The sequence below is a fragment of the Strongylocentrotus purpuratus genome, unplaced genomic scaffold (assembly GCF_000002235.5).
Source record: "Strongylocentrotus purpuratus isolate Spur 01 unplaced genomic scaffold, Spur_5.0 spur5_scaffold_20, whole genome shotgun sequence".
In the NCBI taxonomy this organism is placed as follows: domain Eukaryota; kingdom Metazoa; phylum Echinodermata; class Echinoidea; order Camarodonta; family Strongylocentrotidae; genus Strongylocentrotus; species Strongylocentrotus purpuratus.
In genome coordinates, this window is record NW_022145606.1 from 31,176,097 (window position 1) to 31,194,544 (window position 18,448).

General features: G+C 36.7%; 1 protein-coding gene across 1 annotated transcript; it reads right to left on the reverse strand.

Moving 5' to 3' along the window:
- Positions 1 to 1,131: 1,131 nt before the first annotated feature.
- LOC100888977 lies at positions 1,132 to 17,480 on the reverse strand. The gene is made up of 8 exons (XM_030993850.1): positions 17,147 to 17,480; positions 16,213 to 16,404; positions 6,985 to 7,059; positions 5,338 to 5,462; positions 3,684 to 3,951; positions 2,863 to 3,092; positions 1,864 to 1,998; positions 1,132 to 1,333 (listed from the first exon to the last, which is right to left on the reverse strand). Exons 1-8 carry the CDS (start codon positions 17,478 to 17,480, stop codon positions 1,163 to 1,165), a joined length of 1,530 nt encoding a protein of 509 aa, XP_030849710.1. The 3' UTR covers positions 1,132 to 1,162.
- Positions 17,481 to 18,448: the final 968 nt, after the last annotated feature.

An 18,448-nucleotide genomic window follows, 5' to 3' on the forward strand; every position in this document is an offset into this window, starting at 1 on the left:
TACCTTGGTCCTGTTCTTAACCTTGGAACAAATTGCAATGAAATCAAAATTCTCCTTCTGATATTGCTTTCGGCTAGGAAACATTGGTTATTAGCACTTTGGTATCTTGTTGCAGGATTTCCACTGTAATACGAGAGGTGCCTGCTTTTATCATCTTAGGACAGGGAAATGTTGGGCACATTTACCTCTCTCGACCAATACACATTAATGGTTTAGTAATATCGGTGGCACCTACGCATACTCTGACAAGGGCTGATGTGCATGATTTTGGAGATTTTAGTTTTTCAATTAAAAGTAATATTGTTTACTTTGTTATTTATCAGTGTCTCTATAAGTACTTACGCATTGGTAGCTATGTCACCGTCTGCATTGAGACAGAAAAGGAAATAGAAAGATAAATTAACAAATGAATTGCTAAATACGATAACGTAGGCTTTTCAAGAACAGACTTAACGTACTAAATTTAGACCACCGCAAACTTGGCTACAAAAGGAAACATTGATTTTAAACGTTATAAATGAAACATATTTATGAGCCCATCAAAGCACAATTACCTTATTTCCTCAAAATCATATACCCTACGGGTCGCTACTATTAGAGGATACTTCAATTTTTACGATGCTATAATATTCTTATATGAATATTGGACAAGCCAAAGTGACTGTTTATCATTCTTTGTTTATTATTTAATATGTTGAAAGAGTGGCCAGTGGAGTCAGATAGACAGGGAAGACAATGCAGAGGTAAATATAGAACAAATACAAAGGACTTTACTACAGTGTAGTTAAGTAACATGAGAGAAAAAGAGAAACAGCATGTGAGTGTGTGGGTGCTAGGGGGAGGGTGAGAACTACATAGGTCTTTAAATAATAAATGCTAATTAAAAAATTGTCAACATGGGAAAATAATATTCAGATTACAACAAATGAAATGAAGAAAGAACACGCAAAAAGACAGGAAGAAAGAAAAGACCAAATCTATCCCGTATACGAACAGACGCACACACGCAAGCACCAAATCACGCACCAATGCACACACACAAAATGGACCCATTGCATAAAGCCTGCCGTTGATGGTAACTTTGCTATTAACTTCCACGGCAACATCACTCAAGAGCTAATGAAATGTATGTTTCCATGGAAATTACTATCAATGGTATTTTTTATGCAAGGATACCCAGATACGAACCAGAAAAATTCGCTTTGAAGGCATGTCCCTCGTCACAATGAGGATGAAAGTTAAACTTGAAATATACATCGGCATCGCCGGTCGCTTTCACTAAGAAACTGACAATGTTTCGATCCAATCTATAGATATCATCTAGCGATACGGTCTTCATTTGTGAGATGGAGACACACACACATAATAAAGAAAACAAACATAGGAAAGACTTTCAAAAAACAACCAGAGTGATTTCAATAGCCTAATTACATTGCAAATAAAAACCACCTTCGGATTACTTTTGTAATTGTAACTCACCAAATTAATAAACTGATCACATTACGTTAAATTGAACCACAAACATAATAAATAACAATAACGTCAGTTACCCAATCTCTTGTTTTGGCCACGATAAAGACAAGCTTTGTTCGTATGAAATCATATTTTCGTATGAAATTACTTATTCGTATTGTATTGGTATGACATTAGTATTAGGGTAAACAAGTGAAGAACATATAGTGCGAACATTTAATAATACCAAAGAGTAAGGATTGAGAATCTGAAGTTTTTAGTGATGATAGGCTATTTCGTCGCTACGTTTACCACCTCCATCCCCTCCCATACTCTTAAGATATAACACGATCGCCCGGCATTTTAAACCATGCGTTCTGAAATTAACGAATGTATTGGATGTTTATGTACCTTTTCGTTCTCAGTGACATGACCGCTGTCGACCTCGCATCTAATCTTCAGTTCGCCTTTCTCCCAGAGCACGAACATTTTCTTTGTCGGAGCCATCTTGCGATAATCAAGTTTTTCTTCCTCTGTTTCGATGAGCTAATTATATTGATATTGTACAGCAAAGAAATTGAATTGAATCGAAATGAATTGATTTCATTATTGCCATGCACAAAATAATATGAAGGCATAAAAATCGTCTTACGGCTCACATTTGTATAAAATATAACAATACATTGTCATATCATAGACAAGAAATAATACAAATAACATAAATAACATAACAATGTAATATAATTTAACCTCTCCGTTGAGAGCCAGGGAAATTATTTTTATTATTTGTACTCCCCTGGCCCCCAACAGACAATCCTAACTTAAATAAATTGCAGAAAATGTACATGACAACAATCAATGTCATATAAATAGAACAAGTCATATAGCCAAGATCTAAAATCAATTATTCATCAATTGTTAACAATTTCAGATTATTTCTGGTAGCACACATAAACTAAACGTACATCATACTGGATGGCAAAGAGCAGAGAGAACGAAAGAGAGAAAGGGGAAAGGGTGAAAGGGAAGGAAAAAGAGAGAGAGAGAGAGAGAGAGAGAGTGGAAGAGAGGAACAGGAAAAATATGGGGAAAAAGGTCAAAGAAGAAGCGTTAAGTATTTTTGCCCTTTCACCATCAATTACAACAACTTGTCCTGCATTTCCTTTTGAAATAGTTTTACTCTATGTCGAGAAAAAAATACATAAACATAATATATATCACTCGTAAATTTGATGTTTTTGTGAAGTTCGTAATTCAAGAATGAAAGGTGGATTGGTTGAATTTAATAGGGCTTTTGTTGGATACTTTTCGATGTACGCTTTAATGAGTCTCGGTTTTGAGATATATGAATCGGGACCAAAAAATTGTTTATATTGTTTACACTATGATAAATGTTGCCACATTACTCACATCTTCAAGACCAGGAGTATCATTATACAGACGTAGATGGCAGTGTTGCGGTTGAAGGCGACTCATTGATTTTGGAAGGAAAGGTGTAGAAGCGACACGTTTTCCAATAAGGTAGTCAGAAATGACCATGAACATTTCACAAATTGAGAAATGGTTGATGTAGACTTCAAGGTCATCTTTTCTTACTACGCACCTAGGTGTTCCAGTTAATGACAGTTCTTCCTTTGTTACTGCAAAGGGTGCGGAAGATGAACACGGAGAAAGAAAGATACACATTAGAGAAGAGGGACGTGAAGAAAAACTAATCACCCATCATCATTAAATCATCATTCAAATCAATACTTTAAAAAATAACAATGATAAAAGAGACCAAGTTGCAGTGTTTCCCCGCTACGTTTGAAAATCCGGGCCCACTGTGTAGCACAAGCAATGCCAGTGTGTTACCATTGTCTGAATAATAATGTTCTGATTGTGTCCACAATGTGTTTTTATTGACTGTATACGCACTGTATCATCATTGTCTCTAACAGTTTTCAAGTGTCTCCATTCTGTTTTCTTATTGTTTCCCAACTTTGATTGCTCTCTCTTCACTATGGCTTATTAGTGTATCATATCTGTTTCCAAACGGTGTGTCTCCAGAGAGTGTTTCCATTGCTTCTAACCTCCCCATCCCCTCTCTCTCTCTCTCTCTCTCTCTCTTCAAAGTATTACAATTCGTCCCCTTCCCTCTGCTCCAAATGTTTACATTGTCTTCGCAAGTTTCCACACAATGCCTTTTTAAAATTGTTTTTCACATATTAGAGTTGAAGTTTTACACCCACCATTCTTATCGCCATGAGTAACGTACATGGTGACTTTGGCCTTGGAGGGGTCTGTTAACACTGCACAGTGAGGGATTACCAACTTTAATGGCAACGCAAACGTTGTCCCCGAAGGTTCACACACTACACCAGGCGAGACAATAGCTTCGTCCTCAGCGAAAAGGACACCTGACGGCTTTGGGAGAACCTGACAAAAACGGCAATAAATCGGGTGCATGAGATTAGGTATCTTCGGTATTTTATCGAATCTTAAATTGTTCTTAGAAGGCTAATCAATATACGAAGTGACTAAATTAAGTAAACCATAAACAACGCAAAAAAGATGATTAGTACTCCCAAATCGAAAAATATGAATGAAAACAGACATAACTAATGCTACGTTCACACATAGGCGAATTGGAAGTATTAGTTGCTCCGAGTTTCCTCGAGCTCAAACTTGCGGCAACTCAGGGGGGGGGGGGGGGGGGGTGTGAATGGCAAATTTTCGAGTTTGCAGCGACTCTAGTCGAATAAAACAGAGCACAGCACGATTAACGGCGAGCAAACCACGAGTAGTGCCGAGTATTGCTCGAGTGATCCCGGTCGTGACTTGAGTTTAACAGAGTGAATTTTGACGAAATGTCATTCATAATCAGGTAGTATAATAATTAAAGAAAAAGAAAAGAAAAACAAGTATCAACTATAGCAAAGGCCAAAACAATGAAATAGTATGAATAGTGGGTGTAATAAATAAAGAGAAATAGGAAGAGAAGGTCGAGAATGGGAGTCAGAAGAAGAATGAGAGGAGAGAAGTGGGATTATTTTAGAATGGAATGTTTAAGGTCGGGAGTCACAATCGGGGAAAAATGGAATAGTAGTGCATCACACATACACATTCAATAATAGCAATTGAATATGTTTTTTTAAAGCTGCCACAGTTTTTAAGCTGTTTGATATTAGGGTGTAAACTGTCCTGGTTAGAGGAAGATGATAGTTTGTTTTTTGTTATGTGTTTATAGCGTCATTTGTTGTAAAGTGTACAGTTATGACTGATGGAAGTTATCGGCGGGATAACTGAAACAGAATATGCCAAGATTTTTAAGGTATAAATCTTTACATTTTAAAATTCATCTTTCAAAAAGGAAGGGTTAATATGTGACCAATTGTTATAACATTATTTATCACTCTGAGTACACTTTTCTGTAAAAGAAGTATTCTATTGATATATGTGGTATTTGAATTACCCCAAGCAAGAATTCCAGAAAATAAGTACTGCAGTTTCCGGGTTGAGTAAAGAGTAAAATATTTCGTAAGGGAATTAAATTCTAAATTTGCTCCCCCCCCCTCATATCCAAGTGATAAAAGCAAAGAGAAAGAAAGAGATAATCAAAGGGGTGTCACCTCCACCCACCCCCCCCCCCCATATGTCGATCCAGGCTACTCCTCACCTTTAGGTTAATTCTAAAATCATCTTGTAGAGCCCAGATAAGTATGAAGAGGGGGAAGGAGAGGGGGAGGGGGTGGACCATCTCCCAGTCATGCCATAAGAGCGTACAGCAAGGCTACGCCATACATTTCGGGTAATTCTACAATCCTTATGTAGAGCCTAGATAAAAGAGACAGGTAGACAGAGAGAGAGAGAGAGAGGGGAGAAAGGGAGTATCTTAAACATTACCTTTAGAGTAATCTTACACTTCCTTTGCAGCGCCAATGCGGGTATGCAGAGGCTGATTCCATGGTGCGGTAGTTGGATGGTGCCTCCTCTTGAAGGGTAAATCGTCTTGCTTGCCTCGTCTCTTCCTGGATATTGAAATTAAAAGTGTAGCCATCACCATGAAATATTTTGGTCTGTTTGATTGGAGTTTCAAGTCCAAAGATTTAAATGATTTGTGAGCTTCAACCTTTTTCTTTTGTAAAGAGATCTTGTCAGATCTTGACAGTTCATATACACTCTAATATTCCCCAAAACGGCTCGTGAGAAAGCATGTGACGCCCTCGTATGTGCTCCCCATTGAATAGGGCACCCATTTCCGACTATGTTTACGTACGTCGGGTTTTATGTTTTTTTGTATGCACTTTTTATTTTTGAACCGTAATTGTATTTTTGCCAAAAATTCCCGAGGATTCGAGCCATGTTTTAAATTCCCAAAGTAGAAATGCGATATTGTTGATAGTTATAGGTACAACACAGAGATAGCAAAGTGAGGGGATGACATCAACTCGCTAATTTGCATACAGTCTATGTCATGCATATCACTGTTTTTTAAAATTATGCGAAAAGTCGAATTTTCATAAATTTCCAGGCGCGCCTTAGGGTCATGGCAGGATCGATATCTCTATAATTTATATTTGCTTATATAGCCCCTAACACTTACTCTATCAGAAGTCTCTAAGCGCTGTACAATAATGCAGCACAATTACACTGGCTTTAGAATGAATTCCCACCAGAGTGCCAATTTGCAGCACCTGGGTGGAGGGTACCAAATTTAAATTAATGTCGTGCAAAAGGTCATTACTACAGCGGCGGCACCAGCACCGCGAACCATGCAAACCATAGTCGGGTGTCGTATTCACTAAACCACGACATAAGGTTGATTTTTGAAATAACACAATTATAAATGAATAATACCTGTATCGGAGTAATCCATTGGTGTAGGGTTGTTGGTATCATCAACTTCATTAAAACGAAGAAAGAAAGAACAAACAATACCTTAAACAAATCCTTATTTTCATCAGCTGGACAATGCAGCATCCTCCTGTGGTTCGGGCTTTGAAGAAATGGTAGTTGTATTACATAAGGATATCTAAACGAACCCTGTGTTTCTTAAGCCTATTAAGACACACACACACATAATAAAGAAAACTAAATGCCATTACGAACTGCTACGAACGCCGTACGAACGATTTTCAGACAATGGAAATTCGGGAAGACAATTGAAAAACAGGGAGATCCGTACGAAATAATCGTCCGTACGAACCTTTGTGACCGTAGCTTTAGGTTCTTCAGAATTATTATATGGGTCTTATACATATTATGCTCGTATTACGTCATTGATTATTGTAGTTTTCGCACATTTCAAGTGTCAGGAGATGTAAGAGAAAAGTCGATTGTTATATCTTTAATAAGTATTGTAATAGATACATTTGTATTGCGCACATATCCATCCAATGGGATGCTATATAGACGTATACAAAGCAGTACCCTAACCCTAGCTTTAGATCAGCTGCCTGAATACACTCAAAGCATTCAGGGAATGAATTCCAATCAGAGTGCCGTTTACAACACCTGGGTGGAAGGTACCAATTGTACATTAACACTTACCGAAGGCTATTAGATCCGCAGCGTTAGTAGATCCGCGAACCCTGCTCTCCAGAGGCAGAGTCTGGCCTCCCCTCACTATAATTATTTGAATAACAAATTATAAATGAACAACACTACATGTTCTTCCCGCAATCTGGGTTTTGAAGAAATAATAAAGATATTACTAAAAAGAAAACATCTTAAAGAGCCTCATGTTCCTGGTTTATGTTAATAAAAAATGACAACGATTCTAATATACGTTATTATAAACGGCCATGCATTATGGCTCAAGGCATGGGCACACAGAGGATTTTTTTATGTTGGGGACCGGGGTAAAATGCAATAAATTATTGAAAATTTATTGCATTTTTTTTCTTCATTTATGGAAACTGCCCCCTACCCTAGCCCCCGCTGCGTACAGTCATGTTTCAGTGACAAATCAATGGCCTCGTAACTGTGTCGATGTGCTATATTAGTGCCCTTTTGTGGGGCATTAATCCTCATTACTGTCATGTATGACTTAAGGGCATAGGTCCCCTAGTTGATAAGCATAGTAGCATATACATGCTTTAGCAGTCACGCAAAACACACATTGTCAAATTATTATTCAATAAAATCTGAGAATGTATACTATTATCTAGATCTATTATTTTTTAATTATTTTTAAAATAATTCCATAAATTGGGGTAACACAAAAATATTCCAGCTATATGAGCGACAGTGTATATATATATGTGTATATATATATATATATATATCACTTAATCACAATTAATATTAATAAATGACACGTATTTGAAAAGATTAGATCCCCTTCTTTCATGTGATGGAACTCACATGGTGCATATTTCACACATGAGTGATTAAAATTAATTTGAAGAAAGGGTAAAAAAAAGTATTTGGAGGATAGTATCTAAATTTCAAAGAAAAAAAATCATTTTTGTAGCAAGTTCATTTTCTGCCCTTTCATAATGACACCTCAATCAGGAAAAATGAGCATAACTCAGTTGTGTTTGTTTAATGTAACGCTTGCAGTTCCATATTTTTATCAAACGAACTCGTTTTCACTGGCTGCCTGCCGTAGCAACAAACATAATTGACTACAGACTTTACTTCGATTTCGTTACAATTAGCAATCCATGAAGTCGAATTATGAATATGTCATGTATGTCCTATTTGTGAAATTTAAACGTTAGCAGTGACTTAATATTCAAATAATGCAAAGAAACCCGTGTACTTGCTAGTTTTCACTGGCAGACACCATGGAGTGACTGACTGGCTTTTTTCTTCTTTGGTAATAACATACATAACTGACTTCCTGTAATGGCCAAAATTAAACTGATTGAATCTTTGCGCAGCATAAAATGTACGACTATTCGGTGCATTGGAATCAGAATATTACTAACTGGTTTTATAGCTCTTAAGTCGATTTGACAACTAATATTCGTTATTTTCCCACTTAAAGACATTTTCTAGTCCCTCTTTTTTTAGGGAAGTTCTAAATAAGTATTATTTTTCAAATGCCGTTGGAATTTAAACTTTTCATTTGTTGGCCTGTAAATGGGGCATAGTACCTTTTGTTTGTTTTTTGTTTGATTGATTTTATTTCTGCGTTCAAAAATATACAAATTCAAATTCAAAGTACAAAATTTCGAACAATAACAAATACAATGAATACAATGTTTACAAAAGTAATTAAATGAAAAATCATGTTCAATTATATCATTCGATAAACATGTACGAAGCATACAATAACATAATATGAAATATTTTCAATAAATTAGAGAGGTAATTTGGAACGCAGGAGACCGCCATCGTGAGCGGTTAGGCTGGAGATGGATGGCGGCCTCGTAAAAAGAATTGGCGACATAACTCTCTTCGAAAAACTGAGTGACCAAGAGGGTGCGGTGCAAGTGCAGGTGCAGTGAGCAGTTGCATGATAAAGAATAAATAAGTCACGGTTTTGTTATACTAATTTAGAGAGGGGGAGCATATGATTGTATTATTTGTCGTTTAAGTGTAGCTTTTAAGGAGTAGATGGTTGAACAAGACTTTATGTTGTCGGGTAAATCATTCCAAATGTCCGGGCCAGAATGTCTAACAGATTTGTGTGTTATTGATAATTTGGGGTTTGTAAGATGGAAGTTTCCAGATATGCGAGTAGAGTATGAATGAACGGAATTATTAAACCTAAACATGTTATCAAAGGATGGTGGAAGCAGATTATTAATGTACTTAAACATAATAACTGCTACTTGAGTAGTGTTCAGATCGAAAATTTTTAGTGTTTTAAGTTTATAGAATAAAGGATCAGTGTGAGCTAAGAAATGCGAACCTGTACAAATACGTATGGCTTTCTTTTGCAGTTTGAAAATAGAATTGATTTTTGTCGAACCACAATTTGCCCATACACTATTACAATATGTTATATACGGGAGAACTAGCGAATTATATAGTAGGAATAAGGTTGCATGGGGTAGAAGAAACTTTAACTTGGAGATTATTCCAATACTTTTGGAAATGCACATTGTAACTTGGTGTAAATGATCATTCCAAGTCAAGGTTTCATCTATAAGAACACCCAAAAACTTGGAATTAGTTTTCTTCTCTAGTAGCATACCATCGATTTTAATATATATAGGTGTTTCTGTATTATGAGAATGATGTTTAAAATACATGAAATGAGTCTTTTTTGTATTAAGTGAAAGTTTATTGGATTTAAACCAATCTGATACTTTGTTAATTTCATAATTCAAAGTATTGTTTAACGAATTAAGGTCTTTATGGGAATAAAAGATATTTGTATCATCGGCAAATAAGATAAAAGAAAGAAGGGGGGATGTATTGATAATATCATTTACATAAAGAAGAAATAACAGTGGACCTAAGATGGAGCCTTGAGGAACACCGCATTGAATTAAAAGAGGATCAGAATCATAACTATTAAATGTAACATATTGTCTTCTGTTTGTTAAATAATCTTTAAACCATAAGAGTGGCTGACCCCGAATTCCGTAATGACTGAGTTTGGAGAGTAGAATAGCGTGATTGAGCGTATCAAATGCTTTACTCAAGTCACAGAATATACCTATAACATGCTCTTTGTTAGCTATGGCACTTGTAATTTTGTCATAAATTTGAATTAATGCTAAGTCAGTTGAGTAATTTTTTCTGAAGCCATATTGATTTGAATTGAGTATTTTGTGTTTAGTGATAAATTTGTGTAGCCTATTATGAACGATCTTTTCTAAGACTTTAGATATACTTGGGAGTAGGGAAATTGGACGATAGTTACTAATTTCGTGAGGATCATCTTTTTTGAGAATGGGGTTGACTTTAGCTAGTTTTAATAAATCAGGGAAAACACCTTGCGATAACGAGTGATTAAATATGTGAGTTAAAGGCTTTGCAAGTGGATACATTATTTCTTTTAGGAGAGACATACTTATTTTATCAAAACCGTGCGATTTTGAGTTGTTAAGAGATTGGGTAATGTTAATAATTTCGCTAGGATTTGTCGGATTTAAAAAGAGGGACTCTTGGTTTTGATTGGAAAGATAGTCTTTAAAGTGTGCGTGAGTTCTATTAATTTTGCTGGCGAGTTCTGGGCCGATATTCGTAAAAAATGAATTAAATGAATTTGCATGAAGACTAGGATCATGTATTTTAGTGCCATTTAATGTGATATTATCCGTGGGTGGGGGATTCGTTTTTTTTCCCATTACCTCTTTGATAATTTTCCAAGTTGCAGTTGTGTTTGAACTGGCCTTTTTTATTTTATTAGAAAAATGCAATCTACGGGATGTACGGATAAGTTTTGTTAATTTGTTTCGATAAATTTTATATGTGTTTAGGTTAGTGTCAGTTGGATTGTGTAAATGTAATTTGTAGAGGCGATTGCGTGTTTGTATTGATTTCAATAAACCTTTAGTTATCCAAGGATTCCTGGGTTTATTTCGCTTATTACTCATTTTGCCTAAAGGAATATTCTTTTCATAATAATATTGCAATTTGTTACTAAAATGTTTATATGCAGTATTGACATCATTTACACTATATACCTCAGCCCATCCCTCGAAAAATAAATCCTGTTTCAGCAATTCTATATTACGTTTGGATTCTTTGCGATATATAAGCTCATCAAATGATTTACGGCCAGATAGTTTGCATTCACAAGTTAAAAATATGGGTAGGTGATCCGACACTTCAGAACACAATATTCCACCGATGGTTTTGTTGTTATGTACGTTTGAAAAAATATTGTCAATCTGAGTTGATGAATGTGGATTTATTCTGGTGGGTTTATTAATAATCGAAAAAAAGCCGTATGAATGCATCAACTGCATACAATTGGTTGAGTTACTGTTATCAGATGAGGGTGAGAAGTTGATATTAAAGTCACCAAGGATAAAATTGTGTTTATTTTCATCCCCTATTTTATGAAGATAAAAATCCAGTTCGTCACAGAATAAGTCACAATTAGAACCAGGGGGTCTATAAATCAAACCTATGATGACGTTTTTGGCATTTGAGTTATTAATTTCGATAAATAAAGATTCAGCTTGTGTTAGTTTAATATCTGAACGGATTTTGAAGTTTATGTTTTGTGTAATAAAAAACGCAACACCGCCACCTCTTCTTCCTTTGCGGTCCGCCCTAATCAACTTATAATTAGGCAAATTGAACATATCTGGAGAATTCTGATGTAACCAAGTCTCACTTATTCCAATGACGGAAAATGCAAAATTATTTAAAGAGTGTAAAAGGTTTTCAACGTATTCGAAATTTTTGTTCAGACTTCTGGAGTTTATATGTAAAAGTGAAATATTGTCTGGTTTGTAAGAAAATGAATTTTTGAATTCTTGGGGTGTGTAGTATTTGCTCTCGTTTATATCGTCGACAAGAATATCGGGAGTGTGCGCGTGCGAATTCATTTAACGATACGTATTATGTAAAGTACCGAAAATTTGGAGGATGAACAACTGCATGTGTGATGCTGGTGCGTTTGTGTGTGTACGAAGTGCAAGTGTGCGGGTAACTTCAAAATATAACACAAATAAAAATACAATAAGACCCATCTTGGTCACAGTTACAATAATTGCTTAGGAGCAACAGAGCGGAGCCCGACCGCCCGAGTAAAGGGTGTATTTTTGACACGCAAAATAGAGGGGCTGGGAAGAAAGGACAAGTCCACTCCAGAAATAGATTACTTTCAATTCGAAGCATAAAATGACAAAAAACAATCAATACAAGTTTTTTGCAAAAAGAGATAACTGATAAGAAAGTTATGTTTTTTTAATGACACGAACAACTTTGAAAATCACAAGGCATATTGGTAACTCACTCATGAATCTGTGTCGTCATTTTCTAAGTTCCATAGTCTTCATAATTTCATTATTAGTTTTTTTTTTTTGCTCTGTTCTCTTGTTTTACAGCATCTTTTAAAAGCATTTTTTTTTGGAGTGGACTCAGTCTTTAGCCATGTCATCATGAGATATGAAGTGAACAAAATTCATACACAAAAAAGAAAGAGGGGAAAAGGATTGAATCGAACGAAATCATTAGGTGCTCTGCGACAGAGCACCTACAAATCACATTTTCATATCGTGTAATACTATGTTTCTAAGCGCATTACATTAAGATATAAATATATATTTGCATCCTACCGGGTATCCATTTGACACCTGGCTTGAGAGTGGCAAATGTAGATTGCCAAATGACATTAGTGCTGCCACGGGACTTTAACCTTGAATCATGCGATCCACAATCCTGCGACATGTCCACTAGATCATGACAACTCTCATTCGAGAGTGTCCCTACCACAGTTGTTACAGTGCGGGGTGCAAATGGCAGTTTCTCGAAGACTTGCATTATCCTACTAGGGTTCCACTCTCTCTTGTAGATAGTGAGATTTCATTTGATTTTCTTTTTTTTAAAGGCGACTAAAGATCACCCCATGTCTATTCGGGGTATATGCACCTTATATGCTGGATATATCCATCATCATCATCATAATCATCAGTCACTCAATGTGTTAGCGTGAAATGATTTCGCCAACATCTCCCAAATATGAAAAAACACATTTACTTACACTTCACAATTAAGTAACTGTTATCGAAATCTTAAGCATAAAAATAAATAAACCTAAAATGTTATGGCTCACCCTTTTTTCTCCGAATGATGATCACAATAATGACAATTATGGCTGGAAGTGTCGCAAAAGATGTCACAATTGCAATGAAGGGTGCTAGACTGTCACTATATATGATATCTTCTGTCAGTTAATTAAATGGAATAACAAGTTAAACATGTAAACGAAAGGAAAAAACCACCCCCCCCCCTCCCACCAAAAAAAAAGACCGACAAAAAAACATTGATTTTTTTTTTTGTTCGCAACATTTAAAATACAATACGGTGACACGATTAAAGTGACAAGAAAAAAAACGAATCCGAATACTTCTCACCTGTATATTTGAAGGTAATGCAGAGTTTTTGTGAAATTTTGAAAATTGGATGGATTGTAATTTGTTATAGATTTTGATATTTTGATGACCCTGTGGATATATGTTAAGCACCAGAAAATTTAGCCCCTAAAACACTTCTGATTTCGAGAAATTGAATAATAAAGAATTTACCGGTGCTCCCGGTACATTTTAAATATTTCAAATAGCGCCTAAGGCCATTCCATTGTAGCTGCGACCATGGAAATCTCAGTTCTGATATATAGTTTCCAAACGGGAGTAGCAAATCGGTCGATTGTAGTAAAAAACAACAACATTGTTTTAAAGCTGAAGTAATATCAGTCTTGGGAGGGAGCTGTACAACATAAAGAGTTTACCATTTACAATGTCATCACTTTAGACTCGATTTCAAACGCTACAACTATCATTGAATATTGTAAAATCGCATATGCTTCCAATATGTTCATTTGAACCAAATGCATGACCCCATACCAAAACTTTGTATTACCTTTAAGGCATACACTCGTGTTCCAGGTTTCGCCCTCATGATCCTTTAAAACACATGTCCATCTGCTATCCATATATTCGGAATCGATAACGGCGGATATGGCGTAGCCTACTGTCGTTTCTATTTCTTTTGACTGATTGCCAAGCTGACGGAACCACGTAAGATTCACAGGGCTGACGATGTTGTTAGCCTCGCAGGTTAAGTTTAAACGGAAGACCGAGTTCTGAGAAAGGTGAAACAAAGGATTTGGGAGCAATTTGTATGTTCTCCGGGGTCAGTTTAGTAAATCTATTGGTGTAAACAACCCCTGAAAACGGTTGCTATATAAACAAAAAATATCATGTTCGACATGTTACGAGAAATTGCTAAGAAGATCAGACCAAACTTCTCTTTGCCTCATGTGTGTGTGTGTGTGTGTGTGTAGGTTCATGTACCCATTTCTGCTCTTTTCTTTTTATAGAAATAGTCTCAATAAACACGAACACTAAGAATTCCAAAAATGTAACTTGCCTTGTCAATCACTTATTTTAGATGGGCGAAAAGAATACAACTACGTATTACCGAATCCGAACAAGGTATTCCCTGAGTTTTTATTAAACAGATGTGATCATCTTTATATTTGATGAGTCCCAAAAATTGCGGCATATTGTCAACGATTATAATGTAATACATATTAAATCTTGGCATATTTTTTTTAAAAAGGAATCGCATGAAGAGAAATCGACTTTACCTTAACCATATTTGAAGACACATAAATAAAGCAGCAGTCACCAGGCTCAGAGTAAAAAGAGAACTCGAGAGGGCAGTTCGAAATGTCGATACGAGGATCTGTTCGTTTTTGTTTAAATAGAGCAAGAGAAAAAGGGTTTACTTTGAATCATCAGGTCATCGCGTCCGGTAGGGTGGTCGCACTACACGACCGTTCCTACATTTTACAAAGTGTCGGATAAATTGGACCAGACTATTCGTATATAAGGTGGGTTTATTTCACAAAATTACATTTCGTGAATAAATGGGCATGTTTTCACAAAAGGCCGGGCAACGCAACCACCTGAGTGGACGCGATGACCCGATGATTTGAAGTAAGCCAGATAAATGGAAATGCATCCAGTAGGCCATTTTCGGAATATAACCAAATGTATACTTAGTTACATACGATAGTTAATTTTTGCTGCAGAGGGCGCTACACAAAATAATTTGTGTGAGATAATGAAGAACCGAGTGTCAAATTTGAAAGAACATACAATTTAAATGACAATTTAGGGATAATCTTTGTTATGTTTAGTACCATTACAAATAGTGATTATTCGGCTTTACACTGATACCCCATTATACACTGATACCCCATTATACACTGAGACAAAATTGTGCAATACACCAGTTTACGGTTATGGGCACCATTTTAACTTGTGGGTAAACAAACCACTGACCTGTAGAGGTCATGGTTTACGGGTGAATTAAGATAGCGCCCATTCAAATATGATGTGAGCGCACAGCGCAGGCAGTGTCATCATTGTTTTCAGATGTGCATATATTGTTCCGTCACTGCCCGCACTGTGCGCTCACATCATATTTGCATGGGCGCCGTCTTAATTTATGCGTAAACCACTGACCTCTATAGGTCAGTGGTTTGTTAACCAACAAGTTAAAATGGCGCCATGTCTGCGCATGCGCACTGTTGTAACCTTAAACTGGTGTATACACCATTTCGTAGTTAGCACATGGGTAAAATGACCCAAAATCAACACATATATTTTATACATGGAGAAGTCCCACTTAATTTGTGTATTTTAGATTAATCAATGCCAATATCACGTATAAGCTTCGTGAAAAGCTTTTATTGGCCTGTTGTATCATAGAAAGTACCGCAGGTGCAACGCATGAATAATGATTACATAACATGAGCACAACTCGGTGGGTTTTACAAATTTATCAGAAATTACCTTTATCTGCCTATGCGCAGATAGTATTTACGAAATGGGTTATTGGGGTGCAAATTTGACCAGGGTGCTGGTCTGACAAGCGGCGTAAATGTTCACCAATATGGGTGCCAGAATGCAATCGCGTGACAAGACCTCAATTTTATTCTTTGATCTAATAAAAACTTAAGCATTAGGAGAATATCCTAATCATTTGCAATTAACTTACTCAATCTCTTCAAAATAAAAGTTGAATCAATTGTCAGGTAAGGACGCCCTGCAATCCACTGGACGGCTCGACACGTGATACTATCTTCGTGCGCTATACGAGAACTATGGAGTTTGATTGAACTAGAATGACCGTGATGCATTGCAGTAGACCCGTCAGTTTGGTTGTGATCCTCCGATGTGACCCATCGTAGCTCTACAGAAGGGGACACATTGCCAACAACAGCGCACTCTACGTCAGTTTCCTCGCCATGGAGAAGTTCGATGATTTCGCCGTTGTTTATGACGGTGCCTGTCTTGCGTACTTCGATCTCCAGGAGGGGTACTAGGAATAAAGATGAACAAGGGATGGACTAAGGCAAGGTATGAAGGTACATATACAGCGGTAGTCAATAATATAATAGGGAGAGAGACAGGAAGAGAAGGGCAGATATAATGGAATAGAAAGACAACCCACTGATGCATCAGGCAAACACAAAACGAGAGACAGAGAGAGAGAGAGAGAGAGAGATAGGGAGGGAATTAAATATGTGTGGCAGGCCAAAATGTCTAATAATTTGTTCGAAGAAAAACTCAATTCATAGCCGATAAACTCAGAAATTTTGTGTTCCCCTTATATTGGAAATATTTTACATGATCCGGAAAAATCATGGTATAGTAGCTTACTGTTTTTGTTTCTTTATGTAATCAACTGAATGCAGGTATTCTCAGGATGAATTGTGAGACCATTGGAACCAAATGTAGCTTGCATTAATTTTTTAATTAATTTAAAAACAAATCAAAGAAAGGCATAAGGTGTCTATACATTCGTCAACCATTTAGAGTAAATTTGGATCTTGGCATACACCCTGCAATGCTCTAGCAGCAAAAATGCGTTTGATATGTATTGCCAGAATATAAACTACCCGTATGCTCAATCTTGCTATTAAAGTAGTCTCTATCCGCTCCAAGAGATACAAAAAGATAAGATAATAGATAGAAAGATTAATAGAGGGAGAAAATGTAGAAAAATGTTGGTACTGAAATTCAATCATTTTTCCAATCGTCAAAAGGTTATTACTACTTACGTATTACATGAAGATACGTTTCGCTTTCAATAGGTTGAAGTGCACTTTGAGTCAAGATCTGACACTTGTAAGCGCCATCGTGGGAAAGCGACACATTTAGCAACACCAGATCTGTAAAGTTGACAACGTATCCCCGTAGAGGGCTCTGCCATACTCGACTTGTCTCATTGACGAAGGTATAAAGCGTGTCGCTACCCTGAGTTGAGTTGGTGATTTTGTTGGTGATTTTCTGCCAAACGAGGGACTCTATGTTCGATTGGGTGACGTTTAACATGCATGGGATTGTGACGTCACGGCCTTGTCGAACGTAGAGGTCGTTTGCAGCGTATGACATGTGTGCTTTGTATGGAGAAGATTGAATCAAAACCAAAAGAAAGTGAACATACAATGACCTAGCATGGCATATATACAAGCTTTGAGGGGCACAGTTAAAATTATTGCCCAAGATAATCTTAACAATTTATTGACATTATGTAGTCTCGACTTAAGCTCCGAGTTATGGTGTTGATCGGTATAAATACTTATAAATCTATTACTAATATTATGTTATAACATGTTTCTGCCATTTCATCTGTGGAATTGTGAAATAAAGCATCTTGCTAAAACTTGTAAACTGCTGGTTAGTCTAAACCTTGATTATTATACAATTCAGAACACTGATTTATTCATCTTAAATAACTTATATTATCAAGCTAAAGTATTTATTGTTCCGCATAGATAAAGTACACAATATACCCCTCCCGTGCCAAAAGTATTGCAACATAGACACACACATTACACAGGAGACAAATAATTGAAAATGAGTGCTGTTTTAATGAATATGTAGTGCATCATTTTTTATCATACTATCAGGCACATTTTATTGATATATCAATAGTCATTTTTCATGTAAGATTCACGAGTCTCTAGTATTTTGTTGGATATCCTCGCCTTCTAATGATGGCGCGCATCCTTCTTGGCATCGTCGCGTAGAGTCCTTGCAATCTTTCTTGGGTGATGCTGCCCCAGGCCCTGAAGATAGAGCGGACCAAACCTTCCCTCGTGGTTGGTCGGTCTTTGGTGTTGGCTCTCTTGATGTCATCCCACAGATTCTCTATCGGGTTAGCATCTGGTGATTGCGCCGGCCACTGCACCCTGTTGACGCCAGTTTCGTCATACCATTGGTCAAACCTGGCTGCCCTGTGTGCCGGTGCGTTGTCATCCTGGAAGACGAACGGGTGTTGCGCGTTGCCAAAGATGTTAGCAATGGATGGAAACAAGTGGGCGTCCAGAATATCTCGATATTTGGCGTTATCAATGTTC

What these genes read in the sequence shown, in the direction of transcription:
- LOC100888977 (XM_030993850.1), bottom strand. Translation starts at nt 17,480, where the DNA reads ATGTCATACGCTGCAAACGACCTCTACGTTCGACAAGGCCGTGACGTC. An exon ending in AACGTATCTTCATGTAATAC is followed by an intron (nt 16,405 to 17,146) that starts GTAAGTAGTAAT and finishes CTTTATTCCTAG; the next exon opens with TACCCCTCCTGGAGATCGAA. An exon ending in GTCTACTGCAATGCATCACG is followed by an intron (nt 7,060 to 16,212) that starts GTCATTCTAGTT and finishes AAATAATTATAG; the next exon opens with TGAGGGGAGGCCAGACTCTG.